At 40.0% G+C, this 21,047-nt stretch overlaps 1 protein-coding gene across 1 annotated transcript in view; it reads left to right on the forward strand.

The window, feature by feature from the left end:
- Nucleotides 1-17,803, forward strand: part of GTF2F2 (general transcription factor IIF subunit 2) — a 155,997-nt gene extending 138,194 nt beyond the window's left edge. The window contains exon 8 of the mRNA XM_032314486.1: nucleotides 14,969-17,803. Within this exon, the coding sequence (XP_032170377.1) occupies nucleotides 14,969-15,088 (120 nt within the window). The 3' untranslated portion in view covers nucleotides 15,089-17,803. The remainder of the gene's footprint in view (nucleotides 1-14,968) is intronic.
- Nucleotides 17,804-21,047: the final 3,244 nt, after the last annotated feature.

Here is a 21,047-nt window from a genome sequence, read left to right on the forward strand (position 1 = left end):
GGCGGGGAGTCTGCTTCCTCCTCTCTCTCTCTCTGCCTGCCTCTCTGCCTACTTGTGATCTCTCTCTGTCAAATAAATAAAATCTTTAAAAAAAAAATTAAATGGAACCTCTTTTCTTTTCTGTCCTTTTACCTAGTTTTCTTTATCATTTTGTCAGTATGTCAGTCCATTTATTTCCTTAAGAATATGTAACGAGAGCCAGTTTTTAAAAACATTATAACATAACAAATAACAGTGTATTGAAGAGCTTGCTGTATGTTTATTCTGATTTATTCAAAGCTTTAAGAAATGATTTATGACACCTCAGTATTGATTGTACAGTTTCCCACTTCTGTAGGAATTTTGTTACTATTATACTTTTTTATTAAGAAATTAAATTCCAAAAGATCTAAATAGTTTTTTCAGTAGAGAGGAGCCAAGTGCTCATGCTGCAGTATTATCAGCTCCTCTTAATCACTTATTCTCTTCAGGATCAAAGCCTTAGAAACAGCATTTCAAACTAGGTAAAAAAAATTTAATTAAAAAAATTGAAATAGAGTAATTCATTAGATAAGCCTGTTTTTTTCTGCTTTTAATCAAGTTTATCCTTGTGAATGTAAACTTGATATGTGAGAAACTGAATTTATATACATATATATATTCAGAAACTGAATGCAAATAATATATTCTTATGTAATAATGTACACACAAAAATTAGATATGAGAACACAAGTCTTTGTAGAAGGGACATTCAGATGATATTGGAGAAAGCAGTTTCTTTACTTTCCAGTTTCTTAACATGGAGCGGCATGTAGTTTTTAAAGTTTATTCATTTTGCATCAAAGCAAAGGGATAATTAGTATTTCTCTCAGCTTTGGTTTTTCAGAGAATTTTTGTGTAGAGGTACACAGTGAGGCTCTCAGAATAGAGCTTCTTAACTCATGATCAGTAGTTGGGTTTTACGAGATCCAGTAATCTTCCTGAATAGGTACAAAAATATGTAGGTTTTTCTGGGGAGCAGATCCATAGTTAATATCAGATTCTCATAGAGGGCCTGGGAACCTCAAGGGGCTTGTGAGCCACTAACCTAGAAACTAAATTATTTTATAATAGTCCTATTGTTTAGAGACTGAAGTGCCTCAGCAAGCATAAGGTTCTTGAAGAAAGAGTTGTATGTTAGTCATATCCTTAAATTTTTATATGCCCTATAATATAAACATAGTAGAAATTCAGTAAATATTAGAGGAATTGGGCGCCTGGGTGGCTCAGTGGGTTAAGCCGCTGCCTTCGACTCAGGTCATGATCTCGGGGTCCTGGGATCGAGTCCCACATCAGGCTCTCTGCTCAGCACGGGGCCTGCTTCCCTTCTTCTCTCTCTGCCTGCTTCTCTGCCTACTTGTAATCTCTGTCTGTCAAATAAATAAAAAAAAAAATCTTAAAAAAATTTTAGAGGAATTGATTTGAAAAAAAGGCAGTGGCCCCATCCTCAGTATCCAAGGACTACCATGTTTTATTCGGATGAATTCCGTGGGCCTCCTGTCATTTATGGCAGGAGAGGGGGGACAGAGAGCCAGTCTCAAGGAAGTATGGAATGTGACAGGGTTACAGTTCTCTCTCCCCAGAGGAGCAGCCAGGAAGTGGTCAGCATGGATTCAGTTCTGCCATTTACCTACCCCACTGGGATCTGAGAAAGTCCCTTCTATTCCCAAAATTGAGGAAGTTGGACTGAATAATTGTGTTCCCTTCCAATCCTAAATGTGTGATTCTCTCCCTCTCCTATTTCATCTCCTCTCCACCTCCCTCTTGATTTTGAATTGAATTGGCAAATCTCACCTAGAAAGTGGCCCAAAGCCAGCTCTCCTCCATGTAGGTAACTATCCCCTTTAAAATGTTCACAGGACATAAATAAGTCTGTATTCGTGATCATTGGTATACCCTTCCTAATTTGATTTTAATCTGAGCAACACCAGGAGAATGAAGGAGAAGAGAGCATGAAGATCCAGGGAAGGGGCTGCTTGGTATGATGGAAAGAGCAGTGGGTTTGGAGTAATGGGATCTCGGTTCATGTCCCAGCTCTGTCATTTAGACAAGTAGTCCTGGACAGGGTATTTAAATACATTTTAATGTTCAATACAAACAAATTTTTGAGCCCCCTTGTAAAAGAGAAAACAAAGAGATCTTGCTTGTATTCAACACTTCTTTAGTATATGCAGTTAATGACTTTCTCTCATTTTCTGTTGGTCCCCAGTGCCTCCTTTGATAATGGATTTCTTTTTTTTTTTTTTTTAAGTGTTTTTTTTTTGTTTTATTTTTTTGTTTTTAAGATTTTATTCATTTACTTGACAGAGAGAGATCACAAATAGGCAGAGAGGCAGGCAGAGAGAGAGGAGGAAGCAAGCTCCCTGCAGAGCAGAGAGCCCGATGCGGGGCTCAATCCCCGGACCTTGGGATCATGACCTGAGCCGAAGGCAGAGGCTTTAACCCACTGAGCCACCCAGGCAACCCTGATAATGGATTTCTAACCATGAAGTCTATCCCTTTAACACACCCTCTTTGTCATTGACATGACTACTATATTCTTAAGTTACCATCTGCTTTCTGACCTTTACAATGTCATTTGTTTTTTTAAAGATTTTATTTATTACAGAGAGTGAGAGCAAGAGCAGGGGAAGGGACAGAGGGAGAAGCAGACTCCCCACTGAGCAAGGAGCCCTATGTGGGACTCTATCCCAGGACCCTGCACCCTTAGCCAAAGGCAGACGCTTAACTGACTAAGCCACCCAAGCACCTTTAGAATGTCATTTTTTACAACATCCTGAGTGAATCTGAGGTATTATTCATGTTTTTCCAGTTCCTTCTTTTCTATATTCTTCCTAAAAATCTTTATTTCTATAAGCGGAATTATTACTGATCAGAAAAACTGCCCTTGTGGACAGACTTTTTCTCTCAGTGGTCAGTATCTGACCTTCATAAACAATCAAGGAGTTAGTTACTCATTAAGGGTAAATAAGCTGATTTTAAAAGGCCAAGCTCTGATAACTGATATAAAGTCAGAAACATGATACCATTTAAAGGGGTATTTTATATGGTTTAAATTTGAGCTTTTAAGCCCTCCTTAATGTGAAATACCAGAAGAAGCCTATTATTTTTTCCCTGCAGTCTTTGATCTTTCACCTTGAATTTGTTATGTCTAGTATTTATATTTTATCTGTAAAATAGAAGCATACACAGCATTTCCTTCAAAATTTAAATCATTTGCAACTTTATCTAATTGCTCCCTTAGAAACACCAAACTGCCAAGACTGCTTTGAGCCCTGACACCCTGTTTTCTAGCATAGCATCCATTTCCAGTGTTCCTTGAACCACATCTTTCTGCTAAATGTATCATTGAAAATTAGCCCTGGTTATAAGTGAACCCCTAATTTCCTTGTGCTGTGTCCACCCAACTTTCAGGCACAATCCAGGGAAGTGTATATTTAATTATTGATGATCCCTTCTAAATCAACAATCCCCAGTCATGTGGTCCCACAGACCATGGCATAATTCAAATATGTAATTGAGCAATTTGTGTGCTTTTTATTAAAGTAAGTTCAAATCAACAGGAGAAACCAGGCAAAGATTTGGATGATTTCGACTTTGAAGCAATTAGTGCCCATACTTCAAGTTCCTCGGCACTAAATAGTGCTCAGTAGGCAGATTTATTTGCACAAAGTGGGCTTTAAGTAAACAAAGCCATTGCAGCAATAAGGCAGTGTTAACCTCATCCTCAGAATTTGTTTCCAGATAGACTTAAATATAAGGCATGAATAGAAGTAATCGAAGCAAAATTTGGCTTCAGTAAGATGAAAGAAGATAGGCTTCTTTAAAGGATAAAATAGCTAGACAGTTTGACCTACTGAATATTTCTCCTGTCAAGAAACAATTTTATTTATAAGTATATTCTGTTATAGGGGCGCGTGGCCGGCTCATTTGGTGGAGCATGTGACTCTTGATCTTGGAGTCGTGAATTCAAGCCCTATTTTGGGTGTAGAGCTTACTTTTAAAACACACAGACCCTCAAGTATGTGTTATTACAGATCTGTGAATTGGCTGAGACTCTTTGAGTTGCAGAGACTGGAAATTCAACTCAAACTAGTTTAAACAAAACTAAAATTTATTGTGGGGTGCCTGGGTAGTGTCCGACTCTTGATTTCTGCTCAGGTCATGATCTCGGGGTCATAAGATTAAGCCCCACATCAGGCTCTGTGCTGGACATGGAGCCACTTGAGACTCTCTCCCCGGCCCCAGGCCTTCCTCCCTCCCCCCTCTGTCTCGTCTCTCTCTTAAAAAAAAGAATTTATTGGCTCCGTGTAGCTAGAAGGTTCAGGGTTCAGGAATGTATCTAGCTTTAGCTATAACTAGCCGCAGCTACTAATATTGTTTAGTTGGAACTGTCCCTTCCTTCTTTCCACATCTCTCTGCACTATTCTTTCTTGTGTGTGGTCTTTACTCTTAGCGGGATCTTGCCATTTGGTAGCCAAAATGACCTCTTCGAACACCCTACAGCTAGCAACTCCTAAGCAGAAAGAGAATATTTGTCCTGATGATTTTAATAAAAGCCCCAGTGAAGATTTTAATTGACCTGAAAGGGGTTGGTATGCCCATTCCTGAACCAACAGGATGGGGCTAGAAGTACTCTGTCAGTGTACCTACCTCCGCTCTGTGCCATGTCGCCTGGTATGGAGTTAGCACGTAGTCAGTGCTAGCTAGTCTGTTGTTATTTAAATAGAACTCTGGTTTCTATTCCCTTCCAAAGACTTCTGCCCGACTTCCCCATTTCAGTAAGTGACACCACCATTCCCCAAATCGATCAAGCCAGACAACTGTATTCCTGTTTCCTCTTCATGACATATATATTACAAATTATATATATGTATCATTTAAATTATATACATATATACATGTATCTCTGTGTGTGCGTGAGTATATCTGACTCAGGATCTTAAGGCAAAAGTGATCTTAGAGATTATCTAGGCTTGTAAACCCAGAGAAGGTGTTGCATAGTAACTTGACCCCACTTGTGCTGACTTCAGTCGAGGGAGATGATCTTACCACATTGCCTCTTCTGTATTCAGACATGTGCATGTCTATGTAGACAAGCAAGGAAAATACTTTTCTAACAATAGGAACCCCTTTTTAATGGGAAAATAAAACAACAAAAAACTAATATCTCTCTCAGCAGGCTTTCTCATTAAGAATCATCACTGGGGTGCCTGGGTGGCTCAGCCAGTTAAATATCTGATTCTTGATTTTGGCTCAGGTCGCAATCTCAGGATCGTGATATTGAGCCCCAAGTTGGACTCCGTGCTCAGTACAGAATCTGCTTGAGATTCTCCCTCTCCCTACCCACCTGCCCTTCCCCCTGCTCATCATGCTCACTTGCTCGCTCACTCTCTCTCTCAAATAAGAAAGTAAAATCTTTAAATTAAAAACAAACGAAAAAAAGAATCATGATCATTGATCTAATAAGCCAGGTACATAGAGAATGGTATCTAAGCTTTATCTTAGCTCATTCAGTTCCTAATCCAAAATAAAAATAGGTATTTTTAATGTTTGAAATTTATTCCCAAATTTACTACTGAATATAAGTGGGTTTTTTTTTTTTTAAACAAAGATTTTATTTATTTATTTGGCAGACAGAGATCACAAGTAGGCAGAGAGGCAGGCAGATAGAAAGGGGGAAGCAGGCTTCCCACCGAGCAGGGAGCCTGATACAGGGCTTGACCCCAGGCTTTAACCCATTGAGCCACCCAGGTGCCCCAGTAAGTGGTATTTTTAATATAATGTTTTATTCTGACATACACTTTCCTTTTTTTACTTCTTTTTTTTTCTGAAATCTTTATAATTTCCTTTCTGTTCACATAACCCCTTTTAGCTCATTTTTCCTATAATGGAAGTTTTTATTTTTAAATGATACTAGTAAAAAAAGACCACCAATTTCTTTTCTTTTTTTTTTTTTTAAAAAAGACCACCAATTTCTTAATAGAACATATTACTGACAGCCTTTTGTGAGACTTCTGTTTTAAAAAGTAATTATTTGCTAATTAGTGATGTAGAACCTGATTTATTGTTAAGCTTTAGAATATGAAATGTCATACTAAAATAAATTAACTATTTGAATTGTATTGAATATAAATGCATGAAATCTAAACAAATGAAATTTTAATACTTACAGATTTGCTACCAAGTTTATTATAGGATAGTAACATTTTCTCCTTTAACTTTTATATTTTACCTTTTTTTACCATATTTCTGAATGTGGTAAAATTTGAGATGAATTTACCAATATAACCAATGGAGTCCAGATTTTACATGAAATATTATGTAGATAAAAGGAATATTTAACATAAGCACCCATTAAAGAAAATTGGGCATTTATTTATATACAAAGTTTACATAGGATCTCTTTTTAAGATTTTATTTATTTATTTGAAAAAGAGAGAACAGGAGCAGGGGGAAGGGCAGAGAGAGAGGGAAAAACAAACTCCCTGCAGAACATGGAGCCTTAAGTGGGCCAATCCCCAGGACCCTGTGATCAGATACTTAACTGACTGAGCCACCCAGGAGCCCCGAAGTTTTTAATTAAGCAGTAAGCCACAAAATTTATATTTAATCTGGAAAATGTCATTACTTATAAAATCTTCCCTATCCTTCCCTTGCCATTTGATTTCAACAAAGGTTAACGTTAAGTTTTGAGCTTATTAACTGCCTTCTGATTTCTTTCTTTAGTCCCTGAACCATTTAGAAGGACTTGTTTTTAGGCTTGCCATCCTTATGGAAATTATCTCAGGAAAGAGATCATTTTCTTTGGTCTCAGCACTAGAGAAGGCATGACTATATGGATTAAAGTGTTTACAGCTTCCCAGTTTCTCTATCTCACAGAATTGATACCAGAGGATAAGCCTGTTGACAGAAAACCTTGCAGTGGCGATTCTGTATTGCAGCGTTACAGAGGCATTCCTTCTAGAATGTCCCAAGACAGATATTTTAATTCCATCATATTTTCCAGTACATATGGACTGATACAAAGAGCTGGCCACTGTGGTTTTTGTGTTGTTTTGTTTTGTTGGGTTTTTTTGAGCTAGCCACTGTTTATTGGAAATGTTACCATCGTAATTTGGTAATAAAAAATGGTGGTTTTTTGTTTTTTTTTTTAATGTCGTAGTCTATACGAACTTTATTATGGAATTTAGTTTCCAGTTCCCCAAAAATCTTTTCTTTTTATTATTAGCATATAATGTATTATTTGTTCCGGGGGTACAGGTGATTCACCAGTCTTACACAACACAGCACTGACCACATCACATACTCTCCCCAGTGTCCACCACCCAGCCAACCAATCCCCCCACTCCTTCTACTTCAGCAACCCTCAGTTTGTTTCTTGAGATTAGGAGTCTCTTATGGTTGGTCTCCCTCTCTAATTTGTCTTGTTTCATTTTTTCCTTTCTTCCCCTATGATCCTCTGCCTTGTTTCTCAAATTCCACGTATTAGTGAGGTCATATGATAATTGTCTTTCTCTGATGAACTTAAAAATGCTGTTATCTTAATTTGTTGTTATGAGCTACGTAGATCTCCTCCCTATCTAGTGGAATTGCTGAGTCACTTCATAACTCTGTTTAACCTGAGGAACTAAGTGCCAGATTGTCATCAGTCCTTTTTTAATCCTTAGCAAAAACTTTTATCTACTGTTGTCATAAGGTAAAACTTTACTCTCTAGTCCAGATATTTTAAGGATGAATAATAGTTCGGTATTGGGAGTGCTAGCTGATTTACAGAAAATTCTCTGTTGGTAAAATATATACCTATAGTCTCTTTGCTTGCCATTTAATTTCTAGCAATGTGTTCAAATAGACTAATAAGTATGCCAATTGAGATTTTCTTATTTTTTGTACATTTGAAACTATACTTCACACCAAATGCACTAATAGATAGTTGCCATGGTTCTAAATGCAATAATTCATATTTAAATTTTTATTTTTGCTTTTTCTATTTTATTTTTTATTTAAATGCAGTTTAGGGCACCTGGGTGGCTCAGTGGTTTAAGCCGCTGCCTTTGGCTCAGGTCATGATCTCAAGGTCCTGGGATCGAGTCCCGCATTGGCTCTCTGCTCGGCAGGGAGCCTGCTTCCCTCTCACTCTCTCTGCCTGCCTCTCTGCCTACTTGTAATCTCTGTCAAATAAATAAATAAAATCTTTAAATAAATAAATAAATAAATAAATGCAGTTTAGTTGACATGTACTGTAGTATTAGTTTCAGAGGTAGAGGTTTAGTGATTCATCGGTTGCATACAACACTGGGTGCTCATTACTTCAGTGATGGGTACCCAGTGACTGAGTAATGCCCATCACCCAGTTACCCCATCCCCCCACCCACCTGCCCTCCAGCAACCCTGTTTGTTCCCTATAATTAAAAGTCTTATGGTTTGCCTCCCTGTTTTTGTCTTATTTTATTTTTCCTTCCCTTCCCCTGTGCTCATCTGTTTTATTTCTTAAATTCCACATATTTAAATTTCAAAAGGAGTTTTAATTTTTGCTACTTCATTACATTTTGGATATTTCTGATTGTATTTTCCTAATAACAGTTTCAACATGGTCTATATATGTATACACTTTTCCCAGTTAAAAGCCATATATCAGCCTTGGAATATCTTGCAGTATTCCAGGGTTAAGTTATGTTTAGCATACAAATAAACAAATACAGGTTTGTTTGGGTTTTTTTAAGGATTTTATGTATTTATTTGAGAGACCATGAGAGAGAGAGAGATCCTGAGCAGGGGTGGGAGGGGCAGAGGGAGAAGCAGACTCTCTGCCCAGCAGGTGCCTGATGCAGGACTCTATCTGGGACCTGGGATCATGATCTGAGCTGAAGGCAGATGCTTAACCAACTGAGCCACCCAGGTACCCTAAAAAAGTACAGTTTAGAAAGCAAATAGTTAAAAGTTTTGGCCCATAGGAGGTAAACTTTGTTCATTTGATATATGCAAACATAGGAATCATTTGCCAGTGCTAGGCAGATGAAGTGTTAATAAGAATAAGGTGATATACCAGCACACAGATATTCATGCAATAATAAATTGCTTTTCCAGAATTTGGATTAAGCCATAAGATAGGGCTTGTGGCTTGACCACTTCCTTGCACATCATCTCTGCTTTTTTTACAGAGGAGGAATGCAGCCTGTGTGAGCTGAGAGGAAGACAAGGGGTGGGGTCTAGTAGGAAAGTGGGGGTGAAACCAGAAGGAAAAGAGGATAAAAATACTGACATGGCCCGTGTCCCAGAGAATCTCCAGTGTCCCCTTCCCTATCCTGTTAGCAGTTTACTCTACGTAAAGGAGTGAAAACATATGTTGCCTTTGTTAACAGCTTATGCCTAATGTGTAGTTTGTTTTTTTAATGAAAGACTTGTGCCTTGGAGCCACTAGCATCTTTATCAGTAAGTATTCTGTTTTAATCACACAAATCATTTGAAATGGTACTTTGGATTTACACAGAACTGATAATGCCCCTCTTGCCTTGTTGGATCATTTTATAAAAAGCATATGATGACTTCCCTTTAGTGACTGGCATTAACCAGTGCCATCTTTGTTATAGTTTGCATATTGTCTATTCAGTCCAGCCTTTCTGATGCGATTTTGTGACTAGACGTCTAATAGGGTCATATTATTTATTTATTTTTTAAAAAGAGTTTATTTATTTGACAGAGGGAGAACATAAGTAGGCAGAGAGGCAGGCAGGGTAGGGGGCGGGCGGTAAACAGGCTCCCCACTGAGCAGAGAGCCCGATGCGGAGCTTGATCCCAGGACCCCGAGATCATGACCTGAGCCGAAGGCAGAGGCTTAACCCACTGAGCCACCCAGGTGCCCTGGGTTATATTATTTATTCACTTAAAGCATTAATAGTTGGTGATCAGCTCTTTGTTAAAGATACATGTTTTGGGCCAATTTCTAGGAATTTAGATATAGTTACCTTGTTATTATATATGTAACACTTAACTGAAATTCCTGGTTTGGGGATTGGTTGGCAGAGCAGTAGAGGAAAAGATGATACAAGAAATGGTGGGGGTGGAGGGAAGGAGGGAGGGAGGGAAATGAGAAAGACTGCAGATAGTAGGCTACTGTCCCTTGTGACCCTACATAGGATTGTCGTGATTTGGGGGGAAAAATAGGAATTTGTGCGTTTCTGGCTTTTGGGCCACCACAGTGTCATCTTGACCCACAAGTACGCAAATCACATCCTGATCACTTGACCTCTTTGGTCCAGTGTTTGCTTTGTCTTTTCCTTCCAAAGAAGCTTTAATGTTCTATCCCTTTTTTCTCTGCAATTCAGACTTGCTGTAAATACTCTCCCACACATACCTTTGACAAAGGGTTGCTGGACCTGAGCCAGTTTATTATTTCTGATATTGTTCTGCAGCACAGCACAGAGCAGTAATGAGAAATCTCTCCGGTCATGTGTCACATAAAGGTGATCTGCCAAGTTCTAGAATCCTTTGTTTAAAATGCAGGTGGTCAGGCAAAAGATGAAACTGGAAAATCGTTGTTTAGTATGAGAGAAGAAGAGCTAGTATCTCCTGATATCTGCACGGAATTGCCATTCAATTCAAAGGATCAAATATACATCCTCAAAACCAAAGATCATGGCTCCGGCTGGGTTAAGTGCCCTGTCTCAGTGCTCCAGGATATCCTGCATATGTGTCCTTATTTCTGCACTTTAGTTTGTGACTGCCTGCTTCTGTGCCTTTGCCTCCCCACTCACGCACTGTACTTTTAAACTGTAAATTCTTGATGTTGAAGACTGACTGTGTTACCACTCCAGCTGGCCCATAGTAGGTTCTAAAATAAATATTTGTGTAAATGTATGAATTTTTTATTAAAGGAAAGTTAGATTGTCAGTTGATCTTCAATCCTGTTAGAATCTTTAAAATTTCCCTCTCAGATGACTTTGTTCCCAGCAATATTTTACCACTATAATACAGATTTTTAGTCACAAATGTCATCCCGAATCAGGTAATACAATTTAATCAGTCAACTCGTATTTCTCATTGCCCTATAAGTTAATTAGAGCCTGAGTTCTAAAAATGAGCAGAACTAGATTTAGCATAGTTTCGTCCTGTGGACCTTCTAAGTGATCTTACCTCAAACAACTCCCCCACTAAATCCTCTTAGTTCCCTTGTTTGCTCTTAAGCATACCTTGTTTGTTCAGTGTAAATGCACTGAGACTCTGTGATGTGCAGGCATCCACTGCCGTAGAAGCGCATGGCTTGATGGGAGAGAGGCATGTGGGTCAAGGGGTACAGTGTAGTATGAGGGCTATCACTGAAGAACATCCAGTGTGAAATGTAAATCTAAGATGTGTTACTGTTAGGGAAAGTTGGTCTGAGAAAGGGACATTCATGCAGTCTTCAAGGATGAGTTCAGATCTGACGAAAGGGGATAAGCATGACAGGGAAGGGGAATGGCATATGGAGAAAATAGGAAGCATGTAGACACAGAAATGACAAGCATGTCTTCAGGGAATTCTTAGAAGAGGCCAAAGGGAAAAAGCAGGCCTGAATGGATGCCCGTGAAGAAGTATGAAAGTTAACCTCTAGACCAAAGGGGAAGTTATTAAAAAGTTTTCAACAGATTAAGCATCTGCCTTTGGCTCAGGTCACGATCCCAGGGTCTTGGGAACCACGAACCCTCTGTCAGGCTCCCTGCTCAGCAGGGAGTCTCCTTCTCCCTCTCCTTCTCCCTCTGCCCTTACTGCCACTTGTGCATGTGCGCGCTCTCTCTCTCAAATAAATAAATTAAATCTAAAAAAATTTCTCTCAACAGTGGAATGACATGATCTCACTGTTCCCTACCTGTGTCTTTCCTTCAGGGACTTTTGTGGCCTGTTACAGTAACTGGCTTGTTACTGTTACTTTCTTTACTAATGGGTTGTGCCAAATTGATTCATTTGGTTAGAGTAAAATGACTTTAGGTTGCAATTTGGAACATTCTCAAACCCCAGAAATGTCCTCTTCCCCCACCTTCCACCAGAAAAAGAATTCTGTACATGGGTAGATACTGTGACCCTAATCCCAACTCGTTACCTGACAGACTATCTCATTCTGTTCTTACTGTTGAAAAGGAAATAGGGCGTGACTTTTCATTAAGAAAACAAAATACCCCGTAACTTTATACTAATTTAACAAAATGAGTGTGGACTACACATGAAAGCAACTGTATTTGTACACTTGAAACTTTACTATTTTGTGTTTAACCCTTTTGAGGCTTTTCACGTCTGTGTCTGGCTTCTGAATGTTCACACTACACTTGTAGTCCAGAGAGCTGCTGGCTCCCGGCCATAGTGCTCCCAGCGATTGCTCTTTTCAGTTTTGACCGAGAGCAGTGCGGCCAATTGTTTGATTGTTTGTGTCCAGGTTTGTAGCCTGCCTCCCAATAAATCGTCCTTTGGAATTTTACAAAGATGTCATTCTTGGCATCTAAACTGAAAATCCTTTGTGTCCAGCACATCATTTTCCCTTTATGAATACTGCTTAATGAGAAAGTAGCTTATGAACAGTGTCCCGTTTTAAAAATGTCATTTGAAGCAGCAGAAAGCAGCTGTGCATATCACCTGGCTGGCTCGAGCCTTTATGCTTACTCATTGGCACCGATCCCTTAGTGAAGGCAACTGCAGAAAGTGTGGGAGACAAGCAGGCTTCTTTCTGGGAAACCCAGGCCTCATTTGATTCATTGCTGCCACCTGCTGGGCCCTGGCTGCTGGAATGGGGAGGCCACACCTGTATTCCCACTAAGCCATCCAGGGCCATGTGGTTCCAGTGTTAATCAGCTCTTGTTTCCAGGTGACATCCGGCCCCTAAATGAAAGGATCCAAACAGTAGAGCATTACAGTGCCAGTCAGTGTAAGGTGGTATGTGATTGGGTTTGTTAATACAGAATCCCCAGCACTTAAACTTCGAGGACTCTAGATCCTAGAGTATTAGGTCTGGGTGAGCCATTAAAGCAGATGCCGTGGAACTTTAGTGTAGTTAAATCAAAGTCTCCTAGAGGCTTGTGAAAATGCAGATTCCCAGGCCTGGCCCCAGAGATTTTGATTCACTAGGCCTAAGATGAGAGGTTTATTTAACAAGTCTCCCATGAGGATCTGGGACAAGTAGTCAGCCCCAAGAAGGGCACTGCCTTAAACATTATCTCTGTAAGAGCTTCTCAGCCATTTTTCTAGTCAGTACCTCATTTCAGTAAGTAAAAAATATTACCTCCTCTGTCAGCAGGGTGAGTCACTAGTACTGTAACTGGTTCTGTGAAGCATATACACAAAACATTACTGGATTGGTTCTGCATGGGGAAAAAACACTTTTTTTATTTTTAAAGATTTTATTTATTTGTTTGACAGAGATTGCAAGTAGGCAGAGAGGCAGGCAGAGAGTGAGAAGGAAGCAGACTCCCCGCCAAGCTGAGAGCCCGATGCAGGGCTCGATCCCAGGACCCTGGGACCATGACCTGAGCCGAAGGCAGAGGCTTTAACCCACTGAGCCACCCAGGCACCCCCGGGGAAAAAACACTTTTTAAAGATTTTATTTATTCATTTGAAAAAGAGTGCCAGAGAGAGAGAGAGAGCGTGCATGCATGCATGCAAGCACAAGCAGAGGGGAGGGGCAAAGGTAGAGCGAGAACCGGACTCCCCACTGAGCAGGGAGCCCAACCACGAGGATGTGGGGCTTGATCCCAAGACCCCAAGACCCCAAGATCATGACCTGAGCTGAAGACAGACACTTAACTGACTAAGCCACCCAGGAGCCCCAAAAAACACTTAAAAATAATTAACTTTTATCTCTATTGCCAAGAAAGCATTACTATTATTTAATTGGTCAATTTGCAGTGGAATGCTTTTTGGCCTTGGACATTGCCAAGTAAAGGTAGGGTTTGCTACTATATTTATCATGGCCATCATTTCCCTGAATATAGTAATCATTTGGTTAATGTGTATTGATTTTGAGGACCTAAAATTACATAAAACAGAGTTCATAAAACAGAGCTTACCTCTTTCCTCTGGAGGAGCCAAGCATGAGAAAACCGCACACCCCATGGCTTTTACCATGGCTTATTATCACTTCTTGTTCCTTACCCTGTCTTGGCAAGCTTGGCTAAGATCAAAACAATACTAAAGATGAAGGATAATCTTCTTTCTTACACAGGAAAAACAAGTGGCCTGATAGCAAATTTGAAAAGTCACCTTAGAATTGAGAATTCTGGGGCACCTGGGTGGCTCAGTGGGTTAAGCTGCTGCCTTCGGCTCAGGTCATGATCTCAGGGTCCTAGGATCGAGTCCCACATTGGGCTCTCTGCTCAGCAGGGAGCCTGCTTCCTCCTCTCTCTCTCTGCCTGCCTCTCTGCCTACTTGTGATCTCTGTCAAATAAATAAATAAAATATTTAAAAAAAAAAAAAAAGAATTGAGAATTCTGAATGCCTGTCATGTGCTTGCTTTCTAGAATATTATCATCCCCAAAATATTTGTTATTTTTGTATATGTGCTCCTTCTTCTGAAATGACTGGTTCCAGTCCAAGAATAACCCTGTCCAACTGTGAACTGAATGAAGCCACTGAACACAAGGGAAGATTACACGTGGTATATACTATGTCATCTTAGTAAACAGTGAGCACCAGTAACTTTCTAGTGTATTTTCATCGGAACGTTTTTGGGTTTGTTTGTTTTTTCAAGCTCTCAGGTCATTGGCATTCCACACATCCAATCCCTTTAATGCAAGTGAATGTATCTTTAACACAGTATGTACTACATGTGTAGAACCAAGAGACAGTTTGTTGAACATCTTTATAGAGAAATCTTGTTGAGCTTTCAAGATCATAATTTGTATTACTTGTGAGTGGGGTTTGGTGTATGGTTTTATTTTAAATTTTGTTTCACCTTCAAAGTCTCATCTTGGATTGTCTTTGTTTTTAGGGGTACCTAAAGGAAATCTTGAAAGAAATTGGCGTTCAGAATGTAAAAGGGACCCACAAAAACACATGGGAGCTGAAGCCAGAGTATAGACATTATCAAGGAGAAGAGAAGAGTGATTAAGAAGACTTTGCCAGCATGCCGGCAGAACAACTAAAGGGTGGTGCGCTGAGGAAGCACTGCCAAGACTCAGATACTTGAGTACCGTCTGTTGTAGGGGTGAAATGACTGGAACTTTAATTTCCCTAGGTAAATTTTTTAAACAGTAATTCTTGTAAAGTTACTCAAGGTGGTTTTTTTTTTTTCTTTTTTTTTGAGGAAAAAAATTTATTTATAGGCTTGTATTAAACCTAGATTATTCAGAAGGGGGTGAGGGGCTGGGGGGGTTAAGAAGGTTTTTCGTTTTAAATATTGACTTTTAAAATGTCAAACTAGGAAATGTTTTCTAGATGAGGACTCTGTCCTTGTTTTCTCTGAGGATCTGAGGTGATACAAAGCGGAAGTGAATGGCAAAACCTGAAAAAAGCGGTCAAATACAGAAAGACTTAAAGGGAATAAAAAACCAAAGTTCCTTATTCTGAAATTGTCAAAGAACAAAGCTCTCTTTATTTATTTATTTTTACAGGAGATCATGTTTCATATTCACACCCATTAATAAAGAAGAGGGCATTTATGTTTGTACCTAAGATAGCAGTTTTCATTATTAGCTTGCATATTTAACCCTCCTGTTAGTGACATGAGAAATGGGGAAAATCTTGGCCAATGAATATATCTTTTATTTGCTTTTATATATTTTTTAAAAGATTGATTTGTTTAAGTAATCTCTACATCCAGCAAGGGACTTGGACTCATTACCCCACAATCAAGAGTCACGTGGTCTACCAACTAAACCAACCTGGCGCCCCTCTTTTATTTTGTTTTTAAAAGAATCAGAAATTAAATATTTTCCCAGTAATTCAAGATCTGTCTCTCCCATCCAGATTATAAGCTTCTCAGAAACTGATTTTGTTCCAGAATTTTGCTTCATACTCAGCTGGCAGATACTGATTGTCGCCTGAAGAATGATGTTGACAAACTAAGGGAGGCTTGTAGGGGTGAGGCCGATATGTATTAGGCAGGCACAAAAACAAACCTACCCACAAACAAGACCATGAGAGCAAACAAAGGAAGCTTTTAACAAGTTAATTGCTTCTTGGCCTTTTGGCTAAGATCAAGTGTAACAAATTAAACACAAGGAAAAGTTGCTTTTCTTTTGTTCATTTTGTCAGCTGCTTCTGTATGCGCCCAACCAATAAGGAACGAATGCCAGAAATTTAAGAAACTGTTACATAACTAAAGCCAGTCAAAGAGGAACCTATCCTTTGAGATAAATATTTTTCTGTATTACTCGATTTTCAGCAGGGAACACCATCATGCAGAGGCTGAGTACAACTGCTTTGAGAAAATGTCTGCCTTTGCATTCCCACTGTAAACTGTAATTCTGATGAGGGAGAGTGGTATTCAATGTTGTTCTGGTGCAGGAACCAAATGTATCCCCCTTACCTTTGTTTCTGACAGAGACTTAGTGTCAGGGAGCAGATGGATAATGGTGTGACCAATCAGTATAGAACTGAGAATTCTGGAAACCTGTCATGTGCTTGGTTCATAGCATATATCTCCCCCCGCAGACCTTGTCTTTTTTTGACGTTTGGCCCTGCCCTGCAACAGACCTCTGTGTCCTCTCCTTCTGTCTTTAGTTTTTAAGGTGACCGTGCCTGCCAGATTGAACTGTGTAGCTGCTGGCAGAGCTTCCGGGCAGGGCTGTGTCTCCTCAGAAGCTCTGCTCTGCTATTTCTGCCAGGTCTGGTTTCTTCAGCTTATTTTAGGTATCTTTTACCTCATCACACCTGACAGTATCTGCTTGAGTCATTTAAACACTTGTTACTTGTTCAGTGGCATAGCTAATCTAGGCTGTAGACTGGTACCACTCCTGATTAGATTTTTTGAAATTGCTTTCTTATTTAATACTAAAATACGGCTACTGGTAATGAAGGAGACTCTCTCTGGCTTCTTTTATTTTTTTATTTCAGAACTCGCTTGCTCTATAAACACGCTTTCGACAGCCAACTATCAGGAAGTAGGAGTCCTCAGCCCTTATAACCACTGTGAGATTGAGAGAGGAAAGCTAGTAAGAGAGATGCACATCTGGTAAGATGTCACATCCTAAGCACACAGGAGGGCCATGTTTCATAGGTGATTTAGTTAAACTCTGCTAGTTACACTCACTTAAGGGATGTTTTAACCAACAAATGGTAATAAATATATTACGGTTGCTGGGCATTGGAAAGATTTGAAATTACATGTTGCCACAGTAACTTCTAAAATGATAGATCTTAAAAAAGAAAACCGTTTTTGCTCTGTTGTATCATAAGCAGCCCTTAAGGAGTTCAGCAGAGTTGGAGTTATTCCTAATGGTCTGTGAACAAATTTTCTTTGGAGCTTATTTTCATCCTTGTTGGTACTTATCTGTGAAATAAGAGTTAACACTTATCAGGCCCTTATGTGCCTGGCAGTGTGTTAAATGCTCTAAAGTATTGCATTTAATCTTCAAAAATAGCTGTGAGAGGTAGATAATGACCATTTTATAGAACCATTTCCTGCCCAACACACTGTCATGAGACCTGATCGCCTTTGGGGGAAATTCTACCTGTGGGCCAAGTGAATACCAGAGTGTACTTTTCCAGAAACCTTCCCCTGACGCCCCATCCCCCCCACCCCCAACAAATCCTCCCTCCAGGAAAATGGTGCAGACCCCAGAAGACGTGAGAGCGAGGGAGTTTGTCTCTGGCATCTCTAATACAAACACCCAAACCTCCCCATGACAGATGAAAACTCAGCTTCCTACTTTAAAGTCAAGATCCCCTTCCTACAGTTTTCATCTCTGCTCTTCTTCAGATACCCAGGAAGGGTGCACAGCTTTAGAGTGGCCTTACTTCGACCTCCGTAAGAGTTAAGGAGCCTTTGGAATGTGGTAGGAGGCTGGGGCACTGGGCTAAAGGGGCGCTGCCTTATAGTCGGCCTTTACTTGCTGGGCTGGGCACCCACCTTTCGTCCCAGTACATTGGCCATTTTCCCTAGTGTTTGTGTCAGAGTCCAGGAGGCGATAAGCTGGTTTTCTTTTCAGCTCAGTTTTCTTTCTGACATGAGTCCAGAGTAGGTTCCTGAGTCTAATATTTTTATTAGGAGGATCAGTCAGAGATTGCTTCTTAATCTTCCTTTCCTTCACCTACTTCTATCTTTTCTTCTTCCCACTTCTTAGTCTTTGAGCAACTACCACCATCCATAGTACAATAGTACTGTGTAAATCTGACAGCAGTATAAGCCTTTAATGGATTCTTACAAGAAAATCAGCAGCTTTTATCTGACTTTGTTAGAAATCATCTGAATTAAAAAGGGACATTTCAGATGCTTTAGCTTCCAGTTTAAACTATCTTCTGTCAGATCAGTTAGTCTTAAATCTTAGGGTTTTAAAGAATAATTTTCTTAAAGTGTACCATATTTTTAAATGTTGCAGTTTATATTTAAAAATCTTAAGATAGGAGGTTTCTGTTGTCTTGTGGAAATGGAAGTACACCGAAAGAACATGTTGCTGGACTGAACGCCATAATGTGGTGTGGTCATGGTGCCAGCGGCAGGTTATTGTCAGGTATTTACTGACCACAGTTCTGTCCCAGGCACTGTGGGTACTAAAGTGCTAGACATAAGAGGCGTTCACAGTCTAGTGGGAAATAGACAATGTAGACGGATACAACACTGTGTGGGTAGTGAAGTGTGAACTGAGTGTTGCAATCAATCAGAATATACCAGTTAATTCATTGTTGCCGTTCATGCTTTGCATGGATTTCCAATTCTAAAGCATTTGAATGCAGTAATGTATACTTAATTTTAACTTCTTTGAATCTAATTTAACCACTGAAAAATTCCTAAAACACAAGAGGCTTTATACAATGCCTAAGGATCATTATTACGAACACGTACAGTGGATGTCTGTAACACATTGATCTCGTTAATAGAATGCTAAATTGAAGTGTTCACTGGCCTAGTCCTTGTGACTTGTTAGCCTTATTTCTGATTGCCATTCTGGTTTTCTCTCCTTGAACAAAAGCCTGGGAAGCACTTGGGCCATTCATTCATTCATTCTGTGAAAACCCACCAAATGGCCCCTGGGTGCCAGGCACCAGGAGCAAAGTGTGATGGGTATTTGTAATAGTGTGCCTTACATGCCAGCAGTTCTCTGCCTGTGTTACTAAATATGCAGGAAGAAAAATAGCTTTTGTTCATTGGATCCTTGCTGTGTATCAGGCACTGTGCTAAAAGCATTTGACTCCTGTTACTCATCTAATCCTCACAATACTAAAACATGGGTCTCTTTTTGCCTTTTATAGATGTGGAACATCAGGTACTAAAAGGCTGAAGAACCTAACCAAGGTCATAACCAGGGTGGTCGTGGGCAGAGCCAGATTCAAATCCCAGAAAAGCACTTGGCAGTGCCGGCTCTTGTTACTATTACCTGTATTAAGTGTATTTTTCTGGGTCCAGTGCTGCTGAATGCCCTTAGCTGTAATTCACCTGCCCAGAGTCTCCATTTGGTTTTTTGTTGTTTGAATATTATTGTTATTAATATTATTGAGGTGTGATTGACCTATAACTCTTTTGTGTTTGACTTCTCACTAATGTCTTTTCTTGATTCCAAAAAGAATTAATTCTGGGTTCTGCCTGAGGTTTTTTTTGCCTTTGGAGATTAGTTTCCAATTTTTGTTGAGGTTCTGGAGTTTTTATGGAATGGTGTTCCTTTTTCATGGCTCTAGATTCAGAGGAGATATTGCCCAGGAATGACTGCAGATGGCCAGTGTACTTGATTTACTTAGATTCTAGCCAGCCAGGCATATGAGAAAGTTGGTGATTTGGCTGGTCACAGCTGAGGGCCTCTGCTGTGGCCTCATAAGCGCAAAGGAAGTCCCATCGGTTTGGAACTGCTAAGTCGTGGAATACAGAGCTCAGTACGACCAGGCCCTTGCTTCCAGAAACTCCTAGGGTTGAAGAGGACTTGGAAGCCAACAACCAGCCAACATAGTGTATCAAGTGCAGCAATAGAAACACAGAATGTTTTAAGAGCTACTTGGATTCAAAGCAGCTCACTCAGAACAGGTTGTTTGCTTTGTGTGTCTCTTTGTTTCCTCTGTGAAGCAGATGCATTGAAAGTATCTACCTCACAGAACTGGTGAAAGCTGAGCGAGTCCCTCTATCAGCGCTGTCTTTTGATGCTTGGGTGGGACTCTTGGTGGTGCTGTGGTGCGGGAGAATTGCCAGCCCTCTCTGTTGCACAGCTGACTGCCATCCTGCTGCTGCTGTCAGGGCATAGGGAACATAAGTAGTTCCAAAAAAAAAAAAAAAAAAAAAAGTCAATATACGTAAAGCACTTAGAACACTGTGTGCCATGTAGAAAGTACTTTATCATATACTAAATGCATAAAATACGGAAGTGGCACAGAGAACGAAGTGATTAACTACATCTTCGGGGAGTCAGGAAAGCATTCCTCAAGCTGCCCCTGCAGTGGATTTCGAACAGGGGTCTAGGAGTTCATGATTCAGAGGGCAGGAAGTACAGGGAGAACAAGTGCATGGGTATCACTTAGCAGGGTGGTTGGAGTAAGATCCCACACACACCTGCAGTGTCCTCCCAGACACAGCTTGGTGTAGTACCAGAGTGTGGCTTGACAGGTCACATCTAGTTTGGTCTGATAGAAGAATGTGGAGGGCAGGTCATTGCTGCCTGGGACCAGGTGGAACAGATGAACAGCTAGGCAGGACCAGCCTCCTTCAGTCATACGCACAAGTTCAAAATGATGCGAATAACCTAGTTGCTCCCTTCTTTGCAGCATGCTTTTCCACTTTGATTCATCCCTGAACACATTTCTTTAATATAATCCAATTGAAGTGACAGTGGAAACCAACCTTAGTGAATTACATGTTAGAGGTTTGAAGTCCCAATCCTTTATCCTTCCACCACTGCAGACTCTTAACAAATAAAGATAAATACGGA

The sequence above is a fragment of the Mustela erminea genome, chromosome 15 (genome assembly GCF_009829155.1).
Source record: "Mustela erminea isolate mMusErm1 chromosome 15, mMusErm1.Pri, whole genome shotgun sequence".
In the NCBI taxonomy this organism is placed as follows: Eukaryota; Metazoa; Chordata; class Mammalia; order Carnivora; family Mustelidae; genus Mustela; species Mustela erminea.